At 48.7% G+C, this 10116-nt stretch overlaps 1 protein-coding gene across 1 annotated transcript; it reads right to left on the bottom strand.

The window, feature by feature from the left end:
- Positions 1-2079: 2079 nt before the first annotated feature.
- LOC104583052 lies at positions 2080-4917 on the bottom strand. Its single transcript, XM_010234733.3, has one exon. The coding sequence runs from the start codon at positions 4795-4797 to the stop codon at positions 2092-2094; it is 2706 nt and encodes a 901-aa protein (XP_010233035.1). The 5' UTR covers positions 4798-4917; the 3' UTR covers positions 2080-2091.
- Between the last annotated feature and the right edge of the window lie 5199 nt (positions 4918-10116).

Genomic DNA, 10116 nt, shown 5'->3' with positions numbered 1-10116 from the left:
AGCCAAGATGGCCTAAACCCCTAGCCCCCGGCAAAGGCACTTTCTCCCGTAGTGCGAGTAGATGATCTTTGTTTTATTATTTTATGCAGTAGTTTTAATATTTTGTAGTAGAACTTTTAACTATATGTGTATGAACTTTGCCCCTACTATATATATATGCAATGTCTATCTTCGTGTAGTTTTTTTAAATGGGTCGCGTTGCTGGAGTCAGTAGCCGACGCAAAAGGACGTAGGCCAGATTTGTGTCCGGCCCGCGACCCAAACGGACGAAAACGACCACAAAAAGTGCTCAGTTTGGGTCGCGTGGCTGGAGATGCCCTAAGCCGTTGGACTTTTTCGGATACGGGGAGAGTGGCCCCGTAGTCTGGTCGGCGTGGATGCTAGGTGATCTTCCACGTTAAGCCCTTGTTTTGGCCATGTTCGAGCCCCTGATTATTAATTGATATTGTTGACATTATTATGGGATGATTAGGTATCGTCCGAGATTATATGATGGGATGATGTGTGGTATCATCCGGGATTATGAGATGGGACGATTAGGTATCCTCCCGAGTTTAGTGTGTTTCCGACCCCCTAGGAAGCCGCGGTAGATTTATATGGAAACCTGAGGTAGCACAATTCGGGATCTCGTTAGGCCTGTCGCACCACTGGCCCTGATGTCGACATGGCAGATGCAATGGCCAAAAATTCGGTTGTCACAATCAGCCAAAACAGTCAGTTGTAGTTTAGCAATTCTGTTTGGAAATAGATATGGACGATAAACTGTATAGATATAAATATTTTCTTAAAAGAGGGTGGAATGTGCATGGTATGCTATGATGACACCAAAACAAATAGAGTAAATTTCAAGAAACCACACTTCTTGAGTCACGCTTCTCACAGAACCACACTTTTTGATAATTTTCTCGTAGAACCGCACCTTTTCGGACTAATTTTCTCAGTTCGCCCAAAACCGATGTTTAAGCGCATTTGACACTTTTCCTTACAGGTGGAGCCCACTTTTTTTTTCCCTTCTTCATCTTCTCCGGCTGCCCCTGCTCCCTTCATCTCCTCCTATTCTGGTGGCTTCTCCGTGCGCATGGAGGGCTCCTCGGACATGAACCGCTGCACGGCGTCGCCCCAGCGGAACCTCACGCTCCCTGTTCCCCGCCACGTAGCTTCTGCCCGACGCATGTTCGACGAAATGCTTGAGGGGTCCAACAACCGCGGTGATGGGCAGCCGCCGCCGTCGTCCGGCATCAAATCCGCGTGTGGTGAAGGGGAGCAAGGGCAGCCATTCCGCCCATCTTCGCGCGCCGCCGAGGTGGAGCAGGGCGTACTGGAGCATCCGCGCCCGCCGTCGGGAGGTGGGGTAGGAGGAGGGAGGCGGAGGCCACGGCCGGCGAGCGAGATGAGGCGGAACCCCAGGCGCTCCGCTGAGGTGGGCTAGGAAAAGGAAGGAGGCAGAGGACGCGCCGGCAGCGCTGGTGGGCGCGGCCATGGCGGCCGTGCGCGGCGGCGACGGAGTGCACGACCATGGTGGGTGAGGAAGGTGGAGATGGCGAGCTGGGTGAGGAAGGGAAGGAGGATGGGGAGAAGCAGGGCGAGCAAGGCGGGCTTGGGTGAAAAATGGAAAGAAATTGGGGATTGGAACAAAGGGGAACTCGAAGGACCTGGGTCAAATATCGTGGTCCCTGCCAGTGGGTCCCACCTGTAAGGAAAAATGTCAAATGCGTTTAAACATCGGTTTTGGACGAACCGAGAAAATTAGTCCGAAAAGGTGTAGTTCTGCGAGAAAATTATCAAAAAGTGTGGTTCTGTGAGAAGCGTGATTCAAAAAGTGTGGTTTCAATTTTGGCTATATATCACACACACGGCGTACAGCTTGCAGCCGCCCAGCATGCATGGGTTTTATTACATACACACACGTAGGGGTATACTGAGGACACATAGATTATTACACACACATACATACGCACACATACATACAGGCATGCATACACACACGTACATACACGCATACGTTTTACATACACACATATACAGTATATACACACACATACATACTGTACATATATATGGGTCAATTGGAAAGTAAGGGTTTACAGTTGGTTAGTTGATAACACCAGCCGGAAGTATCAAGGTAGTATCTGTGGTAGCTTTTGGTAGCTCAATGATTAACTGATCATCGGTTGAGGATATGTATCGAATGCTATACCTTGGATTTGCTGAAGTGGTTTGCTGCTGCTTCCAGTCCAAAAGATTGTTCACCTTGAAGCTGGCCTTAAGCTCAATCTCCTTGAGGCTGGGAAGGTGTTGGATCCCGACGATGAGCTCCTCGTTCTGTGTTTGCGCTATCGTGCTGCCACCTCCGATGGCCCAGACAATCTTCTCGAGCTTAGGAGCTGCATCGCCGGCGAAGAAGGCGACTCGGGTCAAGGCGTCACCCTCGACGACGAGGAACCTGAGAGCTTGGAACTGGACGTCCTTGAAGCGGAGCGCTTGCTCGGTGAAGGCGTTGCGGATGAGCTTGAGGCATCTCAGGCTCAGGACGGCGGCGAGCCTTCTCAGAGCATCTCCTCCGTCCATCTCAGTGTCGCGTAGAGTGACGTTGGCTAGTTTGGGGGCCCTTCCGATCCATGAAGGGAGGCTCATCTTTCCCTTGATGTCCAGGTTCTCGAGGGCCAAGCTGGAGGCGATCTCGTGCATGGACGAAATGTCGAGGATGCCTTGGCCGCCGCCCTGCTGGCCCTTCCCCTGCTGGGTGGTGGTGGTGCGGGTGTGGGCGACGGCCACGGCGTCGACGACCCAAACTGACAAGGAGCGCAGGCATCCCGCCAGCACGTACAGTACTCGACCCAGAACTGCAGCAGTGGCAGTGTTGGCATGAACGACCACGCCGAGCTTCCGCAGCTGCTGCAGCTTGGCGACCCCTTGCAGCTCGGCACCGTCGATGGAAACCTGGACGTGGGATAGTGTCTCCATGTCCCTCATCAAACCAATCCTGTCGGGCATGTGCACGGTGACGAGCATCGTCGCCTTCGTCTCGGCCGCCGTGGTCGTGGTGATGCGGCGACCGGCGAGCAAGTGCTTGAGCCGTGGCAGGCAGATCCTCATGGTGTCGCGAGGTGGTATGTTTGTTCCCCGGATGTCCAGGGTCTCCAGCTGCGCGAGCCTGTTCATATGTCTGGCATGAGGCAGTCGGGGGACGTCTGTGTCCCGAAGACTCAGATACCTGAGGTACTCCACCTCGGTGAAGCTCTCAAGGTGGTGACGCCTGAGGCCCGTGCAGCCTCCCAGGTCCATCACGTTCAGCCGATATAGCTTAGGGAGTGTTTTGATGTAATCCACCAGCTTGTCCATGGCATCATCCTCGGCCTCGTCGTCGAACCAAGCGCAGCCGGCGCCGCAGTAGCGGCTACCCAGCAGCATGTTCCTCCGCGGCGCCGGCATGAAGGGGCGAGGTCGTCGAACTATCCTTCGGATATCGAGCTGGCGCTGGAGGTGGGCCGGCAGGGTGGCCAAGAAGTTCTCGCTTTTGGTGATGCCGTCGACGAAGTCTTTGACTGGGCCATCCATGCGGCAGCTCTTGACGATGCCGGCATCGCTACGGCGAGCAGCGCGAATGAAGCCTCGGAGGAGAAGCTCGCGGAAGCAGCGCTCGCCGGCTTCTTCTGGAGTGGCTCCTCCTCCTGGTTCTTTGCCTACGAGCCCTTCGGCGACCCATCGCCGGACCATGCTTGTCCTGCTGATCTCCGTTTCGTCGTTGAACGCCGTCAGGTACTGCAGGCAGCTCTTCTGCTGGGTGGACAGCATGCTGTAGCAGAAGACCATCACCTGGTTCCTGGCCTCTTGTGCGGTTACTACTCCAGGTGCCTCCACGACCACTCCCTCCTTGAGCTTCATCAGCTCTGCGTTGGTCGGGTAAGGGTACACGTAGAGAGCACACAGGAACATCTTCTTGGTGCATCTGAATGCCTCTGCTTCAGATAGACCACCACCACCTTGAGCTTCTTCGGCTGCACCAACACCGGCGGGAGGGCAGCTGCATTTGCTGAGAATGACACGTACTGTGGCAGCAGCTTCAGATGATCGGCCTACGACGACAGCAGGAAGCTGGGCAACGGCATCATTGCCGTTGCCGAGTCCCAGAACAGCAGATGGGACTGCTGCGATAGCGTCTTGCATCTTGGTGCGCGCGCGGATGACAAGTGATGAACGTCCAAGCAGGCTGGGCCCGGGGGCCTCCTGGGCCCGGGCCCTCGCCGTCCTCTCCTCTTCTTGCAGCTCCTTTTCCAGCGCGCGCACGAAGCCCTCCCTCCTCTCCTCGGCCTGGTCAGACGACGGCTCGTTCTGCTGCACCAGCCTGCGGTCATGGCCGGCCGGGACTTTGACGTCGTAGCGCTGCCGCCTCTCGCTGACCTCGTGCACGAGGGCCTTGAGCTCGGTGATCTGCTCGCCGAGCTCGCGGATCTGTCCGTACGTCCTGGGCCGGAAGAGGAAGAGGCACGCCGTGGCCAGCGTGCCCGCGCACCCGCCCCGGTCGATGCCGTGGTGGTCCATGCGGACGTAGCGCTGGACGCAGTCCTCGGCGACGTAGGCGATCTCGCGCACCTGCTTCATCCAGGCGCGGATCTGGTCGTCGTGCTCGCTCTCCATCTTGTTCAGGTGCATCAGGAAGCCGTTCATGCTGTCCATCTCGTCCTTGATGAACTTCATGTCGCCGGGCACGCCGCTCATCAGCTGCACCTCGTCCTTGATCGCCGTCGCCAGGACGCGGAGAAGCCCCTCAATGGCGCTTTGGGTCTGGGCCGCCATTATTGATTAGTTTACTAGCTTGTCGTCGATCGGCAAGCTAGCTAGCAATATATGATGGGTGCAGTGGCCGGTGGAAGAACGATCGATGGAATGGATGGAATGGAATGGAAGCCCTGTCCGAGCTGCACTGCATGGTGTTGCTGCGCGCGCGGGATATATATATTGACGGGGGCGTACGTACCGCGCGCGCGCGTACGCATCCCAAATCCCAATCCCAAGAATTAAATAAACCTAGCCGGAGGACAAAGAGTCGAATACTGTTCCTTTTTCTTCTCTTCTGCCAATGCAACGTACAGCGAATTGAATCTAGCTTTTGGTTGCCCTATCCTACGTACTATTGAATATGTGCTTGCCTTCTTATTTTATTTTGCTCTTATCATCTTCATCTTGACGCTTCTAGTTCCAGCTGGTCATTTCAGCTATACCTACATATGTCCTTGTCCCCGCTTCACATCTAATAATGTCGTGGCCGTGGTTCCAATTAGAATTTCGTACTGGTTTTGCTAACCTTAGCTTTTCTCTGATGAATCATATAAGGAGCAGGTTGGTGCAACTGAAGCTAATTACTAAAAGTAATAATTACACCACAGTCCTAATTCTCCAAAAATAATCATGCGCATGCAATGTAACTCTAACTCACCAATTTTGAAGAATTTTTTTTACCACACCCTGCTTATCTATTTCCATCCACCACCCAACCAAACAAAAAGAAAGGGAAAACGGAAAAGCAGACCATCCTATGGAAAAAGGGAAAAAGGTCAGGTGCTGCATGCATAGTACCAGCCATGTGCTGACACGTGACATCTTATACCATATACCAATAAAATATATCATATACCATTGACTGATACTATATATCGTTGACTGATACTATCTATCAATATCATATACCATTGACTGATACCATATATCATTGACTGATAACATATCCGTTGTTAAAGCTAGTAGATCCCAAATTCAGGTGGCGCATGAGTTGGCCCAGTTCAGCCGGAGGCTTAGATCCTTTGGCACGTTATTGAATGCCGTTCCGCTGGATATTGGCAATTCTGTAATGAATATCTGTAACACTTTGAGATTGAATACATAATCGTGCAGCCTGGCTGCGTTTCAAAAAAAAATATCATATACCATTGACCGATACCATATACCAAAGAAAATATCATTCACATATCATATACCATTGACTCATAACAAAATATAATAATAGATGGACCGGCCCAACACCACGCCTTCTGCCGACACCGCTACATAGCGGTGCCAGAATCCCCGCTTTGACCATTCGATCCAATAGTTATCTATGCATCAAACTAAAAAAACTAGCTCATCAGTAACTTGTTCCATGGGGTGTGAAAGCCAGAGGACGGGTCAACGTGGGGAGACTTCTCCACCTGATTTTATTTACGGCCCAACACAGCCCGCAAGGTGATCATACAGCTCCCACCTGATTTTATTCACAGCCCAACACGGCCCACAAGGTGACCCAAAACAGAATTTTTAGAACAAGATAAACCTGTTGGTATTGAGATCATATACATGATTGCTGCATATTGGTTTTCTTCTTGCCGATAACCATCTATCACTATTCTTGTTGCTGATAGGCCTCCATTTTTTTATTAACAATTATATAAGGAATCATAATTTTGTAGAAGCAAGACGAATTTGAGTTCTTGTATTAGTGATTCTAAAAAAGATTAGGAGCAACGATGGTATGGAAAAATCAAGAAAAATATTCCATCTAGAGTATGCACATCCAAAAACTAACACTATAAATACAACTATTTCTATTAATTTCCCTATTCCAACAATTTTAAACATATACATTAATTATTCCCCAACAAACTGTAGATGTCCATTAATACAATACAAGTTTTCTACAATACTGTTTCAATGCTAAACTTCATAACTATCTTTATAATGCTATTTTATGAATAAGTTTCTACTAAATTAAATTAGTTTATTTTTATATACCAAATTATGCAAAGAGTAAGCAATATCCATTTTCCTAACTAACGCTACATATCCATTTTTTCTGAATATACAACGTTATGTTTCCTAGCAATCTTACCAAGCAAAATACTAACTACATTACTACAAACAAAATAAAAAAGAAAAAAAAAACAGAGAAGCTTACTTGAAAAATATCTTCGCTGTCGACAATCTAAGGCCTTGTTTGGTCCGGCTTCTAGGTGCTTTGGCTTCTCCATGCAACTATTGTGCAACGCTGTTGATCACTGTAACAGGCAAAAAAAACATATGTGGACTGACACTGTCTTACATGGTGCATCTTACCAACAATTAAAAGGCGGATAAGAATATATCTACAAATTAGAAGCCGATTAGTGTCCTATCAAATGTTGAATATGGACAGACAATCATACTTACAATTTCCCTGTAAAACACATAGTTTTGAATTATTTATTAACACTGCTACAAAATACAGCAACAGTGGCGGTGCTAAATCAATACCAGTGGCGGTGGACTGGCCAGCCACTAACCTTGCACCACTGGTGCTAACAGGTAACAGTGGCGGGTCGGTGCACCGTCACTTGTGGTGTGAGGCAACTATAGCGGTATGTGCCACCGCCACTGGTGGTGTGCAACAACAGTAGCGGGTCAATACCACCACCACCGGTAAGAATTGGATGAATTAAAAAAAAAAAGCAGGCCACACAGGCCTGCACTACAACATCGCCGACAACGGAGCAAATACAGAGAAACAATCCATTACATATCCACTACAAATCCATTACAAAGAATAGAAATCATACACATCGATTAAGCAAGACACAAAACAGAACATATCATCTTCCTGGCCGCCGATTACACATCTATTAACCGCGAATACAAATTCACTACTTGGCCGCCACCGGACGCCCGCACTAGGCCGCGGCCATCTTGCTCCCCGAGAACAGGTCGGCCACCAAAGATAGAGCGAAAGGGTGAGAAAGAATTAATGACAGAGAAAACCGACGAGAGAAAAAAACGTACCAATTCCGGTGGAGACATGCCTAAGGGCGGCCGGATCCGGTGGAGACGAGCTCAGGGGAGGCCAGATCTGGGCCCGCGCCGGCCGGATCTGGCCTCAAATGGGCAGACGGTTGGCCTCCATTGCGGCGGCAGCCCTCCATGGCCAGTCATCGGGAGCCGCTGGATCCGAGCGAGTGAAAGGACATCTAATCCCCTAACTGGGTTTTGGTGTATATATGACACCATGATTAGAGTGTTTAATCATGTGTGCTAAGTGCGTGGACAGGCTTTATTCGAAAAGATTATCTAAGCATGCATGCAGTATTTGCTACGAGGATTATGGAAAGAAGAAGGTGATACGTTTAAATTTAGTATCTTTTACCTTCTTTGAGTCATAGGAAAGCCGTACTATAAAGAGGAATTTTGTGATGAACTTTAAGTGGATTACGCTTTCCAATATGCACCTTTCCAATCCACAGATAATCCCCAAGAAAATAGCCAAGACAAATCCTATTTTACACTCCACGAAAAAGTCCTTTGAAATTCCTAGTTTGGAGTGTTCCTATGAAGGCTGGATGCTCCGGATTTGGCTCCGGATGCTTACAGAAAGTTCCGGAGCATCCCGGAGCAAATCCCGGAGGTTCCGGATTTTCCTCCGCGATCCAAAATTCCTGCGTCAGGCAGAAATGTGTGGGGGCTATAAAAGGCCCCACCCTTCTTCTTCCTTAGGTCGCCCACTTCACACCCAAGGAGCTGAGACTTATTTCCATTGTTCTCCATTGTTGCAAAGCTCCAAAGCTCAAATACCTTCCTCAAATCAAACGATTCTTTGAGGGAAAGGTGAGGGGAGGCCTAGATCTACACTTCCACCAAAGGGATTCGTTCCTCATTGAGTTCATCACTTGATTTATTACTCTTGGAGTAGTGGGGACTCCTAGACGGTTGGAGTCTGTCCCGGGAGCTTCCAAGGTGTGGATTTGCCCTGGATCAAGTTTGTGAAGGTTTGGAATCCACCTCAAGGACTACCACTAGTGGAAGGAGCTCTACTTCAGTGTGGAGCTTCAAGGAGACAAGGTGAGCCTTTGGTGGCGCTCCAGGTGGCACGTCGGTCATCAGCCCCCGACACCTCTCCGAACGGTGACTAGCTCTCCCCCAAGAGAGTGAACATCGGGATACATCTTCGTCTCCACGAGCTTCGGTTATTTCTACCCTTGCTCATTTCACTTGTGGTTACTTGTTGTGTTTACCTTTGTGATAGCTTTCGTGCTTGAAGTTCTTGCTCATCATATAGGGTTGATCACATAGTTGCATTAGGCTCACTTTAGTTATCCGCAAAGCCTAAAATTGCAAAAGAAAAGAAGAAAATTTGTAGAACCTATTTTCACCACCCCCCCTCTAGGTTACTCCATCTCAATCATTCAATTGGTATCAGAGCCGAGGCTCTTTTGAAGGGTTTAACAACCTAAAGAGTGAGATGGAAGAATCCCTAGGGTTGGATATGTCTAAGGCATATCAAGGGTCTGAACTTGTTGAAACCTTATAAGCTTATAAAAATGCTCTTGATGAGGAAAACAATAGGCAAGCTGCCTTAAATGATCGCATTAAAGCTCTTGAAATTGCCATGTCTAAGGTTTCTTCTCCTAGAGAAGATGCCACCTCTCTCCCACCCACGATTGGTGGAAAGGAGGAAACTCACAGTGCTATTCCTTACACCTAGAAGAAAGTTCCTATTATGATGCCTCATTAACTTTGCCGGTCCAGTTCCTGTTTTTGATGGCTCTCATTATGTTAAATGGAAAAATGTTATGGAGTCACATTTATGTTGCAGCTCTATTCATCTCTGGAATATTGTGGTGGATGGACACAAGTGTGTTGATGATTTGATGGCTGGTTTGAACCTTAATGGAATAGGCCAGGCTCAGTCTGCAGTTAAAGCAGAGCCCAATAGCAACTTCAGTGGTTCACAGTTCTTTGATACAAACAATGAGACCAGCCATGTGGCAAGTGCTGCAACACTGAATGGCATTCTTGGACAAAACTCATTTGACCAACAGCAGCATACTCCCTTGCAGTACAGCTTCCCTCAACATATGATGCTCAATCAATCATTTCCTGGGCAACAATTAAATTATGGTGCTATGGGGATTCTTCTTGCTCAGCAGCAGCAGTTACTGCAAAATTTTGGAAATTTCAATGCTGGACTTGGGAATTCTTCTTTCAATTCGATGAACAGTGGAAATGCATCTGTGCTTCTAGATATTTTCAATTCAAGTAATCAACCTCAAAATCATGTTGTAGTGATGAGTAGTACGAAGAAAGATGACACTAAAGCTTTTGATTTTGTTTCGGTAT

Source organism: Brachypodium distachyon, chromosome 2 (genome assembly GCF_000005505.3).
Source record: "Brachypodium distachyon strain Bd21 chromosome 2, Brachypodium_distachyon_v3.0, whole genome shotgun sequence".
NCBI lineage: Eukaryota > Viridiplantae > Streptophyta > Magnoliopsida > Poales > Poaceae > Brachypodium > Brachypodium distachyon.
The sequence above is the reverse complement of the archived record's forward strand: the minus strand, read 5'-3'. Positions and strand labels throughout refer to the sequence as shown.